General features: G+C 45.3%; 1 protein-coding gene across 1 annotated transcript in view; it reads right to left on the bottom strand.

The window, feature by feature from the left end:
- Positions 1 to 664: 664 nt before the first annotated feature.
- The window catches only part of NLRP9 (NLR family pyrin domain containing 9), a 63,091-nt gene continuing 44,498 nt past the window's right edge, over positions 665 to 19,257 (bottom strand). The window contains 4 exon segments of the mRNA XM_070044337.1: positions 665 to 839; positions 1,505 to 1,675; positions 2,129 to 2,296; positions 4,657 to 4,824. Of these exon segments, the coding sequence (XP_069900438.1) occupies positions 665 to 839; positions 1,505 to 1,675; positions 2,129 to 2,296; positions 4,657 to 4,824 (682 nt within the window).

Genomic DNA, 19,257 nt, shown 5'->3' on the forward strand with positions numbered 1-19,257 from the left:
GTATAGATGACCTTAATTGCCAAGCAGAAATACAGAGACAGATGTAAAAAACAAATGTATGGATATGAAGGGGGAAAGGGGTGGGGTGGGAGGAATTGGGAGATTGGGATTGACACCTATACACTACTGGTACTATGTATAGAATAGACAACTGATGGGAACACACTGTATAGCACAGGGAACCCTACTTCATGCACTGTAGTGTCCGAAGTGGAGGGGATACATGTATATGTACGGCCGATTCATTTTGCTGTGCAGTAGAAGCTAACACAACGTTGTAAAGCAGCTATACCCCAATAAAAATTAATTAAAAGAAAAAAAAAGATCCCACATGCCACAACTAAAGATCCCGCATGCTGCAGTGAAGATCCCACATGCCGCAACTAAGACCTGGCACAGCCAAATAAATAAATAAGTATCTTTTAAAAATTTCCTGGAGTCCCTGTTAAAACTGAATTTCTTGTCACCATCTCCAGAGACTGATTCAACAGATTTGGGGGTGCTACTCAGAATCTGTGTTTAGAGCAATGACTAGCACATTGAGTAAGTGCTCCATGAACGTTAGTTTTCAACGACATAACTGGATCCCGAATGAAGGAGCCACTGTCTTCTTCAACGCCTAACCCCACGGAGGGTCATTTCCAGACACCGAATGAGGAGGAACTTACACCAGTCTCTCTCAGACACACTCGGGGTGAGGCAGGGAAGCACACAGCAGCCTCACATCATCATCCTGGAGCTGATTAATTCCCAGGCACAGTCGAGTCATTCCCTGGGTGCTGATGAGAAGCAAGGCCAGGTCCTGACAGTGGGCCGCCAACAGGCTGCATTTCTCCAGGCTGCGGGAGGTGAAGATGCAAGGTGAGCCCCAGCTATGCCCGGTTTCCTATCTCCTTCTCAAACTCTCAGTCCCTTGGGCCATACATCTGGGACCCAAAATCATGGAAAAGTTAAATTAGATAAGGAACATAATATTCATGGAGGAGAATAATGTGGGTAAAGGTAAGATGTCTCATTCTCATTCCTACTGACCTTCAGGGCAGATCATTCTTGATTGTAGGGGGCCCTCCAGTACATCGTAGGATATTGATCACACCTGGTCAATGCCAGGAGCACGAGATTACCCACTAGATGCCTGGAGCGTCCTCCCCTTCCCAAAGCTGAAAGACAAGCGTGGGTCCAGACACTGCCTAATGTGCCCAGTGGGGACAAAACTGGCCCTCGCTGAAAACCACTGTGTTTGGAGGAGGCTGGCAGAAGCCTAAGGAGGTTGTACAAGAGAAGCTGATGGTCAAGGTGCCCAAGACCAAGGTGAAGGCAAAGCTGGCTGAGATGGAGCCCTAAGGAGAACGGTGAGAAGGATGAAGATGACAAGAACTGTGTCAGCGGGATGCGGGACCAACAGGGGGATCCCCAAGGCTCCCGAAACACAGTCCCACTGCCAACCCCACGCTGCCACTCAAACTCGCAAAGAAAGTAGTTTTGAAAAAGCAGGAGGACTTACGACAGCTGCTTCAGGGAGCACTTGGACATCCCAACGGGCCCCTGCAGTCTTTTCAGCTCAACGTGAGAGAGATCATTGTCCCCCAGGCTGAGGAATTTCAGACTTGAGTTCCTGCTGAGTTCCACAAAGAGCTGATGACAAACCCTAGGGGTGAGGCCACACGATTCCAACCTATCAAAGAGGCCCCAGGATAGGCAGTTACTCCTGGGAAGAGTGGTCTTTGTTTAGAGACCCCCTTGCTCCATGAACAAGAGCTGATTTCTCCCCGTGTCTCATCCCTTCAAAGACAAGACGGCTACGCCCTTTCAAGTCAGTGTTACTCAAAGTGTGGTCCACAGTCCGGCATCACCTCAGAGTCTATTAGAAATGCTAATTATCAGGCCCCTCAATAGACCTGCTGGATCCTGGGGGTGGATTCCAGGAATCTGTGTTTTAACATGCGCCCTTGAGTGATTCTGATATACGTTAAAATTTGAGAACAACTGCTCTACACCCATGCATTTTTTTCCCTCTTTGCTAGTCTTTGTCTGTATTCTTTTCCTGCAGTGTTGACTCCTGTCCTCCCAATGAATCATCAAACCTACGCGTGATCTTGGGGACAGATCTGGAAGAGCAAAGACTTACCACAGATACTTGAGGTTGCAGGCTGAGTGCCTCAAAGTTCTAAAAATCATCTTGGACACAGTAATTCCTAGGTTGTTAGAGCTCAGATCCAGGTGGGTCAGCTTGTGGTTACCATGAAGCACGATGACAAGCTCCTTCAGAATCTTCACAGGAGACACCGACTTGCACCTGAGGAAGAGAGGCAGTGAGAAAGTTTGGGGAGAGAAGCCTGCTTCCTCATCTTTCCTTTCTAACACACACGTACACAACCTCAAGGATGATGTACAAGACATAAGAGGAGGGACTTCCCTGGTGGCGCAGTGGTTAAGAATCCACCTGCCAATGCAGGGGACACGGGTTTGAGCTCTGGTCCAGGAAGATCCCACATGCTGCGGAGCAACTAAGCCTGTGCACCACAACTACTGAGCCTGCGCTCTAGAGCCCGTGCTCTGCAACAAGAGAAGTCACCGCAATGAGAAGCCCACACACCACAACAAAGAATAGCCCCTGCTCGCCACAACTAGAGAAAGCCCACATGCAGCAACGAAGACCCAAAGTGGCCAAAAATAAATTTAATTAATTTTTTAAAACAAAAAAACATAAGAGGAGTCCAAACATTGATTTGAGTCATGGTACTAAAATGTTGAAAAGGCAATCTCAAATATGATCACTAAGCTCAGCTGGATGTATGAAGTCAGGAATCCATCTTCTCCCCACTCCTCCCCAGATCTAATGTAAGATGTCCTGGGACTACCGACACTCTTCTAGGGAGGTGACCACCCATCCCACACCAACCCAGAGAGGACTGGTGAGAACAACTCTCTCGTTTTTTTCTTGAACTTGTTTCTCCTTATCTTGAGAACTAAGTTATAGAATGAAAATAGAAGAAAGGAAGGAAGGAAGGAAGAAAGAGGGGAGGGGAGGAGAGGGGCAGAGGGGGAGAGGGGCAGAGGGGGAGAGGGGGAGAGGGGGAGAGGGGGAGAGGGGGAGAGGGGGAGAGGGGGAGAGGGGGAGAGGGGGAGAGGGGGAGAGGGGGAGAGGGGGAGAGGGGGAGAGGGGGAGAGAGAAAGAAAAGGACATCAAAGGCTGTTTAAGCCTGCCACCCGTGTATTTGATCTGGTTCACTCAACACACAGAAGTGTGAGGAAAAACATCGTCAACTCTTCTGCTCTTAAATCGTTGAATCAGTGCCTGCATCTGATTTTTAGACCTTGAGGCATGACCTTGAGAAAGGTGGAGGAAGAGTAGGATAGAGTTAGTTGTCCTAGACTCCAGAACATCTAACCAAATTCCATCTCAAATTCCACTCTAAGTACTATTGGCTGTGTCCTTTATCAGTTAATTTTTTCCCTGGCTTCTCCCTCAAGGTCGAAGTCCACCTGCTAACTCTTCCCTATCTTTGGGCCAGATTTGAGAATCTGTCGTTTCTACTTGCAGCATGCTACAGGACCACTAAGTTTCAATCCCAAATTATGCTTCATATCCAATGTACAGATCTTTACTCAAATATCTCTCAGGTAGATAGGGAAGGCAGAGGGGGCCTCCCCTATCTAAAAGTGCAAAGCTTCCCTCTTTCACACCCTTTCTGAGTTGCTGAACTGATTTCCTTCTGCTTTGGGAGATGTCACCATCTCATATACCATCCTGATTATTTAAGTTTGTTTCTCCAACCCAGTGTAGGCTCCATGAAGGCAAGAATGACCTGTTCTGTTCACTGCTATAACCTCAGAACAGATACCAGATGCTCAATAAATATCTATTGAATGAATAAATGCTGTACCACAAATGACTCACCTTTCCTTAAGACACAGAGCACGTCTCATGGACTCCACATACCTTTAGCTCTTCTCAAACACTCTGCCCCTACCATGCCCTAGACATTTTCTATTCCTTCGTATTTGGCTCAAAAACAAGTCCACCTTAAACGTCTTAAGGAAAAAGTAGTTTGTCTACATGTATCTCTCGTGCAAGATAGATTGCCCTTTTTCAGTTAAAAACATGAGATGAATTATTTTTTTGAGTCATCATTTTTAGTTTCACGGTGGTACCCTAAATATTCCATCTTCTATGTTTTGTGGGTACTTCCTCTCAGAAAATCACACTGTACAACTTTCTGTAGAGGTGATGCCAGAACCCCCCATCTGAGTTGCCGCTGTGATACCTAAACTATTAAAGGTTCAGCTTCAAATACACCAAGCGGAAATAAAGGATGCCATTTACAAGGGAATGTCATATACTAACTGAATTCTAACGCCATATTCATGACAAGAAGTGAGTTGTGAATGGCTCTAAATCAACGTGCTCTAGAATGGTCAAATCCCTTCTGACCAACTTGCCACCTACTGCCGCCGCAGATGGCCCTTTTTTTAAATTTCAATCTACTTTGCCTAATTAGCAGCTCCATGAATGTAAGTCCCTTTATTTTATTCTCCTGCGTACCTAGCTTACTTTCTGGCCAATAGATAACTCACGGCTGTCATCAAAAAGAAAAAAAAAAAGTGGGTTATTCTCCTATTGCATTCTTCAAACCGTGAGAGTCTCACACTTACGTCAGCTTTTGGAGTTTGCACCTTGGACTTCTCAGCTTATAACAGAGTTCCTTCATAGATGAAGTATTACGCTTGCTGTTACTCAGGTCCAGCTCTCTCATGTTCCCATTGCAAAACACAGAGCAAATGTCCTCCCACTGATGTTTCCTGAAATCGGCAGCCCCTGTCCTTTGTGAGGGAGAGAGAGAAGGCTGATGAGAGTAAATAAAACTCAACCAACACCCAGAATATGATCTACAGGAGGCAAGAAAAGACCTTAACAAAAGAGACTCACTGCAGTTCTGAATATGAAAATGTGTAACCAAAAAAGCAGAGTTTGCACAACACCAGGTGTTTTATTCCTACAATCCTTAACAATTGTTTTTGGAGGAAAGCAACCACGTAAGTGAGGCGGACCACAGGTATAATCCCTAAGCGTTCAGACTTAAAGTTAAATAGACTTAAGACAGATTCAGAGCTCTGCCTCTTAGTATCTAATCTCTGTGCTCCACTTTTCTATCTCCAAACTGTGCCTAGTAAAATTAACTCTCGGGCTTCCCTGGTGGCGCAGTGGTTGAGAGTCTGCCTGCCGATGCAGGGGACACGGGTTTGTGCCCCGGTCCGGGAGGATCCCACATGCCGCGGAGCGGCTGGGTCCGTGAGCCATAGCCGCTGAGCCTGCGCATCCAGAGCCTGTGCTCCGCAACGGGAGAGGCCACAGCAGTGAGAGGTCTGCGTACCGCAAAAAAAAAAAAAAAAACAAAACCTCAAAATAGAGCTACCATATGCCCATTCCTGGGCATGTATCTGAAGAAAACTATAATCTGAAGAGATACATGCACCCCAATGTTCACTGCAGCATTATTTATGATAGACAAGACATGGAAGCAACCTAAATGTCCATCAACAGAGGAGTGGATATATATATATATGTGAATCACTGTGCTGGATAACTGAAACTAACACAACATTGTACATCAACTATACTTCAATTTAAAAAGAAAGTGGAATTTAAGATTAAATGGAGTCCCAGGATGGCAGCTACGTGGCAACCGATATGGAATGGAGAAGGATATGCGGCTTCTGGAAACGGTCTAGAAATTATGACAAGGGAGCCGACTGATTCCTTGATATATTTGATGGTGTTATGCTTCCCAAAGAACTTTGGGATGATGTAATGGTAGTTGCATAGAAAGTTAAAACAAAACAAAGCAATGATTACCTCAAACAAAAATAGAAAATGGGGGCTTCTCTGGTGGTGCAGTGGTTAAGAATCTGACTGCCAATGCAGGGGACGTGGGTGCAAGCCCTGGTCCAGGAAGATTCCACATGCCGCGGAGCAACTAAGCCCGTGCGCCACAACTACTGAGCTTGCGATCTAGTGCCCGAGTGCCACAAGTACTGAGTCCACGCACCACAACTACAGAAGCCTGTGTGCCTAGAGCCTGTGCTCTGTGACAAGAGAAGCCACTGCAATAAGAAGCCCATGCGCTGCAATAAAGAGTAGCCCCCGCTCACCGCAACTAGATAGAGCCCACGAACAGCAACGAAGACCCAACGCAGCCAAAAATAAATAATATTTTTCTTTTTTTTTTTTTTTGCAGTATACGGGCCTCTCACTGTTGTGGCCTCTCCCATTGCGGAGCACAGGCTCCGGACGCGCAGGCTCAGCGGCCATGGCTCACGGGCCCAGCCGTTCCACGGCATGTGGGATCTTCCCGGACCGGGACACGAACCCGTGTCCCCTGCATCGGCAGGCGGACTCTCAACCACTGCGCCAGCAGGGAAGCCCAATAAACTAAATAAATTTTTTTAAAAAATAGAAAATGGTTCCCCCCAAAAGTCATGTGTAGTGGGCTCAATAGTGACCCCCCCAAAAGATATATCCACATCTGAATCCCCAGAACCTTATGTGACAAAAGATGTGATTAAGGACCCTGAGAAGAGAAGCTTACCCTGGATTGCACCCAATGCAATCAGATGTATTTCCATAAAAGAGAGGCAGAGAGAATTCCGAGACAAAAGAGGAGGCCATGTGACCACAGGGTGGGAATTGAAGTGATGCTCCCACAACCCCAGGGATGCCAACAGCCACAGGAAGCTGGAAAGACGAAGGACCGATTCTCTCCCCAAGCTTCTGGAGGAAGCACAGCCCTGCTGACGCCCTGGTTGTGGGCATTTTCTCTCCAGCACCTAGAAAATAAAAATAAACATCTATTGTTTAAGCACCCAGTCTGTGTTAGTTTATTACAGCAGCCCTAGAAAATGAACATAGCATGTAATCCTGATTAATTACATGGCTCAGCACTGACTTATATCCACATGACACTCAATCCCTGTTCCTCCAACTTTTATTGGAGAATAAATGAGAAGAGATACTTACCTGCCATGATGAGTCAGCAGATAACTGATGGAAAACCTAAGAAACGGCAGTATATGTTCATCACTTATGAACACAGAAATAAACAGCCGAAATGGTAGCCAAGAGAGGCTGTGGTTGATTCCACGGAAGTCCAGGGCTGGGCAAAGGATCAATGCTTTTCATTGCACGTTTTCCATTTTCTGTGATTCTTTTTGGATTATACACAAGTACAGCATGTATTTCTTTGATGCACCTTAACTTACTCCATCACAGTAGGTATTAGTCTGTCCGTGTGAAAAATCTCCACGGGGCCACCCATACAAAAAAAATACAGCTACATTACTCACAATAGCCAAACTATGGAAGCAACGTCAGTGTCCATCAACAGGTGAATGGATAAGGAAGATGTGGAACACATACACAATGGATTACTCAGCCATAAAAAGAAAGAAATTTTGCCACTGTAGCAACTTGGATGGACTTGGAGGGTATTATGCTCAGTGAAGAAAGTCAGACAGAGAAAGACAAATACGATACAATATCACTTATATGCGGCATCTAAAAAATGCAGAAAAACTAGAGGTAGTAACGAAAAAGCAGCAGGCTCACAGATATAGAGAACAAACTAGGGGTTGCCAGTGGCGAAAGGGAAGCAGGGAGGGCTCGTAGAGAGGGTGGGAGACTGGGGTGTACAAACTACTGTGTGTGAGATAGGCTACAAGGATGTAGTGTACAACACGGGGAATATTGCCAATAGTTTGTAATAACTGTAAATAGGGTGCAGCCTTTAAAAATTGTGGGAAAAATAAAAATAAAAAAAATACATATACCTATTAATGCAACACAAAGACCAGAAACAGACACTGGTATCTCAGACCTTGGAGGGGACCCAGAGGGAATGTCCAGTTTATGGTAACCTATTCCTCAGTAGGCAGCACAGGAAGAACAGATTGGCAAGTTTCTGGCAGACTATAAATTGAAGAGAGTTTCAAAGGAAATGGCCAATGTGGACCCCATAAAATGAATGTTCCGTCCAGCAATTTGTCTGTAATCATCACAAAGTAGGAGCCAAACCTGTTTCTTCTTCCAGCATCTCTGGTTCTTCTTGGTTTGGATCTTGGAGTCCCCATACCTGTGCCATCTCTGAAATAAAACAGTGATGATGGGGTAGTGAGATTTCCCGACTGAAAGAAAAGTTAATAATGGGGCTTCCTTGGTGGCGCAGTGGTTGAGAGTCCGCCTGCCGATGCAGGGGACACGGGTTCGTGCCCCGGTCCGGGAAGATCCCACATGCCGCGGAGCGGCTGGGCCCGTGAGCCGTGGCCGCTGAGCCTGCGCGTCCGGAGCCTGTGCTCCGCAACGGGAGAGGCCACAACGGTGAGAGGCCCGCGTACCGCAAAAAAAAAAAAAAAAAAAAGTTAATAATGATGGATGGTCTTAGTAGAACCAACCATTTCTCTGACAGACTTGGAATTGAAGAGACTGAAAATCGTTATCTTCAAGCCTCATCAACCCAACTACTTTGGAAACGTGCTATTTTGCAAAGACCACAGCACACACTGAAAGCCCATCCCTGCCTGGGGGCCTTGGATGCAGCCAGCCTCCTGTCTGGAATGCTCTCCCCCCGACCCCAATATCCACTTGACTCATTCCCTCCCTTCCGAGTCTCTGCTCGAATCTTAGCGCCTCCGTAGTGCCTGATGGTCCCGATCAACACTGCACCTGATTCCTGAAGCACACACCTTAGGCAGACCCCACCCGCCCTGCCCTCCACTCTCCACTGCATCTGTCACCTCCTAGCACACCCTATAATGTACTTATTCATCACGTCCATTACCCGCCTCCCCACCCCGGAGGAGGAGACCGGTAGCCAACCTGTTTGTTCACTGATGTACCCCAAGTGTGCACAGCAATGCCAGCACACAGAAGCCACTCTAATATTTTGGAAATAAAATGCCACGGAAGAAAAGCACCAAGAAATGGTCTAACCCCAGCCCCCTGATGTGTTTCACATAGCCACTCACAAAGTCCTATTCTCAAAAACTAAAAGGACCCCTTCCATGTCTCCCCATGCACCATATGACCCAGCAATCCCACTCCTGGGCATATTATCTGCAGAAAACCATAATCCAAAAAGACACATGCACCCCAATGTTCATTGCAGCACTATTTACAATAGCCAGGTCGTGGAAGCAACCTAAGTGTCCATCAACAGAGGAATAAAGAAGATGTGGTACATATGAACAATGGAGTATCACTCAGCCATAGAAAACAATGAGATAATACCATCTGCAGCAACATGGATGCAACTAGAGATGACCATACTAAGTAAAGCAAGTCAAATGGAGAAAGACAAGTATCATATATCACTCATATGTGGAATCTAATGTTTTTAAAAATGGTACACATGAACTTATCCACACAACAGAAACAGACTTACAGTTATCAAAAACAAACTTACGGTTACCAAGAGAGGGAACACTGGGGAGGAGGGATAAATTGAGGAGTTTTGGATTGACATACACACAAGATAGATAACCAACAAGGACCTACTGTATAGCACAGGAAAATCTACTCACTATTCTATGATAAACTATGTGGGAAAAGTATCTAAAAAAGAATGAATATATGTATATGTATAACTGAATCGCTTTGCTGTACACCCGAAACACTGTAAATCAACTATACTCCAATAAAATTAAAATTTAAAAAAAAATCAGAAAGTACAAAAAAAAGAGCTGGGCTGTTCCAAATGAACAGCCTGGAATTTAAATCTAATTTCTTAATAAAAAAAAAAACCCAGCTCTCACTTCCCTTTGGCCATCTATGGAAGCCTGTTGAACTAAACATTCACCCCTTCTCCCAGATCTGATGAACTAGTCTTGGTGGGGTGGAGGGTGTGTGCAGTGAGAAGCTGAAGACCCTCCCACTTCTGATACTGCCCGTCTGGCGTCATCCTCAGTGATGATGCAGGATCTGGAAACCACCAGGGAAGTGATACTGTTAAGAGAAAAACTGTCCCAAAGATGAACAAATGACTGAGAATCTACACTGCACCCAACGCCTTGTAAGTTTTCACCCTAGAAACTCAGGTAGCTAGCTGTTTTCAATAAGACAGAACGGGGCCCCGTGGTACATAATTTGTCCAGGGTTACAGTTGGTGACGTGGAACCAGCCTTTGAATCCAGCTCCGTTGTTAAAACCTGAACTCTTAAACCCATAGTCCCTAAAAGACGGCACACTTGTGCCTATAAACATGTGCATTCACAGACTCAGTCACAAATCCCTCTGCCACAGCTCCATTCAAGCACAGAAACTCTCACGGTGCCATGTTTCCTAGAAGACGGAGCTGATGGGGATATCAGTGATCCTGACCTGTCCACCGTTCCTTTACGTCATCTCCCACATTGCTGTAGGATGGGTGTGGTCTAGGGCTTCCTCCTGCTTAGGAGGTATCTTCTGCAAGCCCCACCCCCTTTAGAAGGCCAGGTGGGAACCAGGTAAGGACTGGGGAAAAGGGGCTCCTGTGATGCAGCTTCAAGCAGGACATGGCATTGCCAATTAGGACCAGTGGCCAGGAGGGAAGTTCTTCCTTTAATGTCATTCTCCTCTGTGCCAGTGTCTCTCTCCGGGATAGCCAAATGGGATTTAAGGATTCTAGATCCCATTCCCAGGCTCTCTGCTCAACACCTGCCTATTCCAGACAACCATATGTAAGGGATTTATGACTGGGAGAGGGGAGGAGAGGAAGACGGAACTGAAGATGCAGGGGAATTGAGTCCCCATCCCCTCGTCCTGCCCAGAAGATGCTCGAAGCCTGAATTCCTGTGACTCAGAACCTCCAACGCCCAAAGCTCTGATGGGGAAGACTTCACGTTGCCAACTCCCATCCCACTCCTTGGACTCATGCTCTCATTCTACGGCAAGAGAAGCAGTACATGGTCAAGCACAGAGGACGTGGAGACCCACTGCCTGGGTTCACATCCCACCTCTGTGACCTTGGGCAATTTACTTGAGCTTTGTGCCTCAGTTTCCTTGTCTGTAAAACAGGAATAACAGAACCCCCTTCTTATGAGAGTGTGAAAAGTCAGTACCAATGCATAGAAAGCATTAAGATTAGTGCCTGCCTTGTAACAGGCACCAGCAAAAGTTATTAATTTCTACAGGTCTCAGAGGCAGCCAGGTCTGCCAGAAAGTGACATACGCATTCCTCAAACTCTCTGCAGTAGGTAAAGTCGCAAGCAAAATCCAGATGGAAAATGGGATCCGTGATACATTTTAAAAAGACAAACAATTAAGATGGTAGTGCAGTTTTATACTTGCTAACTATGAAACACATGACTGGTACAATAAATACTGCAATGCTACACTATTACAATAGATAAATGAATACTACAGCCGGGTACAGTTTCGTGGGTTTTTTGTTTGTTTTTGCGGTACGCGGGCCTCTCACTGCTGTGGCCTCTCCCGTTGCGGAGCACAGGCTCCGGACGTGCAGGCTTAGCAGCCATGGCTCACGGGCCCCGCTGCTCCACGGCATGTGGGATCTTCGTGGACCGGGGCACGAACCCGTGTCCCCTGCATCGGCAGGCAGACCCTCAACCACTGCGCCACCAGGGAAGCCCTCGTTGTAGGTTTTTTCTTTTGCATTTACCTCTTTGGAAAAAATCATGCATAAGCAAACATGAAATTCCTGTGGTGAGCAAATCACCCCCTAGTGCAACCACTGCATTGGCACAAATTTGCATTTTTGAAAGCAGCCTTGGAACAAAACTAGGTATGCATGTTTCAATTCCCTCTTCTTGCTTTTGATCACCATCCCCTCCGAGGCTAGAGCTCCAAACTCTCACAGCCTTCGTACTTTTAAACTTTCATTCCCGGCAGGGAGAGTCTTTCTTAGGGGGAGACCAGCAACTTGGAAGGACCCCGTAGAAATCCAGCAGCAACCTTCCTGCTCCCACGAGCACCAGGAAGCTATCCCCCGCACAGACCCACTCACCATTCATCTCTGCTCTCATTTGCTCGTATAGCGAAGTCAGCTTCATGTGGAAAGATGTGGAGGGTCCCGTCCCATATCCGCCTTACGGATAAGTGTTCCTTCAACAGACCGAGCAGGTGAGTGGGCCTGATGGCTTTCAAGTTTGCCCAGGAGATCTACTGGACGTTCAGGCAGCAGCTGTGGGGACCAGAAGCAAAGTTTGAAATCCTCCAGCTGACACCGACCCCAGCCTATCAGGTGAGACAGTAGCTTATCGCTGGAGTCATCCTCTACAAAGACGCTAGGAGAAGAAGTCATCTGGCCCAACATGCAAGGTTTCCAGCTTCACTCAAGAACGCTGGCAGCCACAAAATGAATAGCACCTGTAGAAGACAGACAGCCAAGACCATGAACCATGACTTCCACCTCCTTCAAGACTGTCTAATCTAGCCACGTGTCCTGTTTTCTCCTCACAGCACCTCCTGCTCTGTGTTTGTGTGGCTTATTTCTCTCTCTCTCTCTCTTCCACGTGAATGTCAAGTCGCTCTGAACACAGACCTTGCCTGTCCTAGGCGGTACCACCAGTGCCTAGAAAAGCACTGGACAGACATGAGGACCTCAGCTCTAAGGAGAAGGAAAAACGATACTGCTGGAAGAAATGTTCACGTCGTGAGGTATGGGGAGGTCCTCCTGGATGATACATGATTTGGCTTGAACTTGATGCTAGCTAGAACAGCCTGTCTTCGGGCCTGTCACACATACATTGTCCATCTGCTTTAACCATGAAGTGTGGTTCACCATCCAGTTACAGGAAGTGTTAAGTCTCACCCCCCCCACCCCCCCCACCCCCGCAGTCTCCCACCATCAGTGCCCTGAAGGGAATTCAGGATGGGAAAAACAGGATGAAGCTTCCTGTGCTTTCATCTTCAGGCTCCTACATAGTGAAATGCACATCTAAGGAAGAATTTCAGTGACCCCAGACTCTTGCATCTTTCCATAGATAAACACTAAAATCAACCTGAGAGACCTGTTCTTTGTGATTGACAGTCATCTTTTACAAAGATGTATGACTGACTGCATGCATTTCCCAACCAAAAAAAAAAAAATCATGTATCCTGGCCCCTCCTTTACCTCTGGAGAGTCCCCTCACAGCTACTGAGAGGCTGTTTCCCAGGCTATAATCCTCTGTTCAGCTCCAAAAAGTTTTCTAATCTTATTACAGATTGTTTATTATTTACATCAACATTACTAAGCACTTCCTATATACCATGAACTGTTACCCTCATTTCATTATCTAAACAACCAGTCACACAGTTTTGTTTACTAATTCTATTTTTTAAAATCTAAGGAAAAAAAGAAATGGTCATGAAGAATCTAGGGGCAAATACGGGAATAAAGACACAGACCTACTAGAGAATGGACTTGAGGATACGGGGAGGGGGAAGGGTAAGCTGTGACAAAGTGAGAGAGAGGCATGGACATATATACACTACCAAACGTAAAATAGATCGCTAGTGGGAAGCAGCCGCATAGCACAGGGAGATCAGCTCGGTGCTTTGTGACCACCTAGAGGGGTGGGATAGGGAGGGTGGGAGGGAGGGAGACGCAAGAGAGAAGAGATATGGGAACATATGTATATGTATAACTGATTCACTTTGTTATAAAGCAGAAACTAACACACCATTGTAAAGCAATTATACTCCAATAAAGATGTTTAAAAAAGTGAAAATGAAATGACATCTTCACAGTGCTGTAAAGAATAAAATACCCTGCCACTTAGACTCTATGTCCAGTGAAAATATCCTTTAAAAATGAGGGGAAAATAAAGAGATTTCCAATCAAATGCTGAGTAGCCAGGGGCCGCCGGGAGGTGGGAGAAATGGGAGATGTTAGTCAAACGGTACACATTTCCATTACACAATGAGTAATATCTAGGGATGTAATGCACACCTTCGTGGCTATGGTTAATAATACTCTACTGTATTCTTGGAATTTGCAAAGAGAGTAAGTCTTAAGTGTTCTCATCACACACAAAGTCAACTATGTGAGGTGATGGATGTGTTCATTAACTTGATTGTAGTGATTATTTCACGATGCGTATGTGTGTTAAATAATGTTGAATAGCTTTAAAAATCATTTTGTACAACTTAGACATGAACAATTTTTATTTGTCCATCTTAGCTCGATAAAGCCGTAAATTTTTAAACTTTTAAAAACAGAATTTATCGCCAGCAGACATACATACCACTAAAAACCGTCTAAAAACTTTTTCAGATGAAAGTATAGCAGCACAGAAGGAAAGAAAAAGCACAGAAGTAGCTGGTGTGTGAATCAATGTGAATGAATATTACCCCTTGACAACAACAACATCTTCTGGACTTTATAACATACGTAGTAAAATATGAAAACAATAACACAAAGGATGAAAGAAAGTAAATGAAACAACTGTTTCAAGGTTCTTGCATTGACTGTAAAGTCCGGATGTAATCTCAGGTCAACTACCGGTGAAAGATGAATATTGAACTCTCTGGGGCAACCACTCTAAGAATAAAAGAGTGTAACTAAGTTAAAGAAAAATGATATTACAAAGTATTTCATTTATTCAAAAAATGGTAGAGGGCTTCCCTGGTGGCACAGTGGTTGAGAGTCCGCCTGCCAATGCAGGGGACGCGGGTTCATGCCCCGGTCCGGGAAGATCCCACATGCCGCGGAGCGGCTGGGCCCGTGAGCCATGGCCGCTGAGCCTGCGCGTCCGGAGCCTGTGCTCCGCAACAGGGGAGGCCACAACAGTGAGAGGTCCGTGTACCGCAAAAAAAAAAAAAAAAAAAAAATGGTAGAAAAGGAACAATCGAAAACAAGAAAATATACTAAATTCCAAATGTGTCAGCAATTATATAAGCATAAGGGGGCTAAACACTAAAGAAGACTTTGTCAAATTAGATAAAAAATAAAAGGTACACTTCAAGTACAAGAGCATAAAACGTTTAACATAAATTAATGGGGAAAATGCAGTGTGCACACCCCAACACGAAAAACATGGGTACAGCTGTATCATTACCAAAATAGATTTTAAGGCAAAATTGTTACTGAACACAGCACACTTCATAACAGAATCAGTCCAGCAGGAAGATACAGCAAGTCTAAAATTTTATGTACCAAATAGTATAGCTTCAAAATATATAAAGCGAAAAACAGAAAAGAATAATTGGAGATTTAAACACACATCTCAATAACGAAGTGAACAAGCAGGGGGAGGGTTGGATTGGGAGTTCGAGATTAGCTGATGGAAATTATTATTCTATATAGAATGAATAAACAACAAGGTCCTACTGTGTAGCACAAGGAACTATATTCAATATCCTGTGATAAACCATCATGGAAAAGAATATGAAAAAGAAAGCATATATAGGTGTAACTGAATCACTTTGCTGTGCAGCAGAAATTAACACAACGTTGTAAATCAACAATACTTCAATTTTTAAAAAATATTTCTTCAACCTTCTGTGCGTGCCTAAGAATGACTTCGGAAAGCACCACAAGCACTGATCTGGGGAGTTACAAATAAACTTTAGTGATCGGGTGAATTCAAAAGCATGGAATCCATGAATAGGGAAGATCAGCTGTAATTAGTATCATGTGTGTTGAGTGTAAGACGGGATCCCACAGGGTCCATGAGATTACATCGTGTAGAACAAGCAAGCCTAGGAAAGGGAATTATAAGAGACTTGAAGGATGCATCAGATTGAGGCAAGGAGGGTGGAAAGAGGGTTACAGGGCAGTGGTCAGTGAAAACAGGTGCAGAAACGCTGCAGGGAGAAAATACAGGAAGGGAGAAATTCAGCTGAAGTTTCTCAAAGACCTATCAAATCTCCTGGGTCTAGAAAGTGGGAACCTTCAAAGGAGAGTGAAACAGAGCAGAACCCTATGGTCCTTGCCCCCCATGTCCTCAGCCTGCCTTCTGTCTGTGGGAAAACTTTAGTCAAAGAATAAGTCTAATCAGAGAAGTAAAAAAGTGCAGAAACAAAGGAAAACACCCCAACAAAACTGCATAATAATCATTTAGTCTTTAGGCACAGTCAAGGACTTTAGTTCCTCCTTAAGGGCTATAAAGTAATATTCTGAGCCATATCCTGTGAGCTGTCTTGTAGATACTGAAACGCCCACCAGGAGGAAGAAGTTAACTAGATGATGACCAGACTGTAGCCATGACATAAGGTGCCACAATTCTGAGAACTGGCCTCAAAGAAATGGAAACAAAATGACCCTGGACCTGAAGACTAATTGTACTTAAAACAATCAGTGAAGCTGATCAGACCACGGATGACCAATTTCAAGATGACTGTCAGAGGTGACTGTGCTGTCTCTGCATGTAGCCCCCTCCCTCCATCTCTAAAAGCTCTCGCCCCTTGATTGTCAGGGAGGGGGGAGTCGGCCTTCGGACAGGAGTCCTCATTCCCGCCCCGCAGTTGCTGGCATCCAAGATAAAGCAGACTTTCCTTTCCACCAACCTTGCCTCTTTATTGGCTTTTGCGCGGCGAGCAGCCTGATCCCACTTTCACTTACGAGAGGACAGAGGTGCAACAGATTCCTGCTGATTAAGAAAACGCCAGCAACAACTCCCCACCTTCCGCTCCCCGGCCCCAAGCTCCTGGTAACCACCTCGCTAGTCTCCGCTTCTAAAAGTCGGAGTGTTTCCTGTACCTCACAGACTGGAATCCTGCAGTATTTTCCTACTGGAACTGGCTTACTTCACCTAGGAAAATGTTCTCCAGCGTCCTCCATGCTGTCACAAATGGCAGGGATTTCCTTCTATTTTAAGGCTGAATAAGACTCTAGACGGACTTCCCTGGTGATCCAGTGGGTAAGACTCTGCGCTCCCAATGCAGGGGGCCCAGGTTCCATCCCTGGTCAGGGAACTAGATCCTACATGCCACAACTAAACAAAAAAAAGATCCCACATGCTGCAACTAAGACCAGAGCAGCCTAAATAAATAAATAAATGTGCTTAACCCCGTTCTCATTAAAGTTAAAAAAAAAACGAAAAAGATTCTATTGTATGTTTCACCCACGGTTCAAGTTTCAGTTATGCAAGATGAATTAGTTCTGGGGACCTGCCCTACATCAAAAGTACCCACAGTAATCAATACTGAATTGTACCCTGAAAATTTTCAGAGAATAGGTGTCATGTTAAATGTTCCTACTACACACACACATACACACACAGGACACAAAGAAACTTTTGTTTTTTGTTTTTGTGGTACGCGGGCCTCTCACCACTGCGGCCTCTCCCGTTGCGGAGCACAGGCTCCGGACGCGCAGGCTCAGCGGCCATGGCTCACGGGCCGAGTCGCTCCGCGGCGTGTGGGATCTTCCCGGACCAGGGCACAGAACCCGTGTCCCCTGCATCGGCAGGCGGACCCTCAACCACTGCGCCTCCAGGGAAACCCACAAGAAACTTTTGGAGGTGCTGGCTATGTCTATTCCCTGATGGTGGTGTATGCCTGTGTCCAAACTCATCAAGTTACGTGTGTTAAATACGAGCAGTGTTTTTTTCATATATTAATTATACCTCAAAAAAGCTGGTTGTTTCTACCCACCCCACGACTTTAAATCAATCACAATAAAGCTGTTCTTTTAAAAAAGAAAAACAAACCAAAGGACAGGAGAGTTTGAAGCCCCAGAGAAAGGGGACATCACTTACCCATCAGACCTCTAATCTCATACAAGTTTCCAGATGCCCTTTGCAGGGAACCTCAAAGATGAAGTCAACTCCACGCCCTCCCCAGCCTGTGATTGGCCCTCGGGTCCCTTCAGCTCCTATCAGATCTGTCTCTGGGCGTCCGGCCCCCTCCATTGCAGCCTATCCCCGCATAGGTCAAAACTCAGCTGCTGCAGGTAATTGCAGAGGCCTTCTCTTTTAGGTGTCAATCATCCCCACCTGGGAGAGGAGAGGCAGAGATGGGTTTCTAATTAGAAACCCATCTGATGTAAATGGAATCTTCCACTTCAGCCAAAGGCCACGGATGTGAATACCTCTCCTACCATCTTGTAGAACAATGAACGACTAGAGGAATCAAGAGTGCCTGAGGCCTCAGATACAGAGAACAGACTAGCGGTTGCCAAGGGGGAGGTGAGGTGGGGGAGGGAAGGACTGGGCGTTTGGGGTTAGCAGATGCAGACTATTATATATTGAATGGATAAACAAGGTCCTACTGTATAGCACAGGGAACTACATTCAATTTCCTGGGATAAACCATCATGGACAAGAATATGAAAAAGAATGTATATATATGTATAACTGAATCACTTTGCCGTGCAGCAGAAACTAACATAACATTGTAAATCAACTCTACTTCAATACAATTTTAAAAGAGAGTCTATGAGCCCTGAAAATCACGGACGCAACCCCATCTAGGGACCACTTCTTCTCCCAATGCCAGGAAAACCACCTATGAAGCCATTCCATCACAAACACGGAGGCTTTTCCACTGAAGTCAGGAACGAGACAGATGATCTCATGGCCACTACTAATTAACATCATGTTGGAGGTATTAGCCAATTAAATTAGCAATTTTAACTAATTTAACTCACCCCTGTCACAAACATCATCCCAAAGCAGAAAGAAAATGCATTTGGTCTGCCCTACCTTCCACCTTAATAGGCTCTGGGGATACAGGCAGTTGACAATTGTAACTAATTTTAAATTTAAATCAGCAATTAGAGAAAGGCATAAGAATTGGAAAGGAACCGGTAAAACTGTATGTGCAGATAACTTGATTACATTTCAGAAGACCCAAAAGACCCCATGGAAACCTACTACCAATATATGTGTTTATATATATGTCGGTGTGTGTGTGTGTGTGTGTGTGTGTGTGTGTGTGTGTGTGTGTGTGTGTGTGTGTGTGTGTGTCATTTTCCTACCTGCTCTGTCTCTGAGTCTCCTTCCATAGGGTCTATTGCTTTGGGACCCACATTGGGTCCTGGTGATACTGAAACCCTCCTTTTGCTTAGTAGGATTACATTCCAAATAGGAGATGCTCATGTAAACGAGATCATCCAATTAATTGCTCTAGATGTTTTCCATTGGACGCAGCACCTTTGGGCTGACAGCAGTGTTAGCCCTCTGTGAGTTTGGGGAACACTCCAATCCTCTAATTCTCTAAAGTTGTTTGTTCTTCTGAATCTAAGAGGTAGGAGAGCAGATCCTTCACAAACTGGAAGCACCTGTGAGAATAAGCCTTGTAGCCCAATTCCTCTGACCGAGGATGCTAAATGCTTTCAA

This window comes from Globicephala melas, chromosome 19 (genome assembly GCF_963455315.2).
Source record: "Globicephala melas chromosome 19, mGloMel1.2, whole genome shotgun sequence".
In the NCBI taxonomy this organism is placed as follows: Eukaryota; Metazoa; Chordata; class Mammalia; order Artiodactyla; family Delphinidae; genus Globicephala; species Globicephala melas.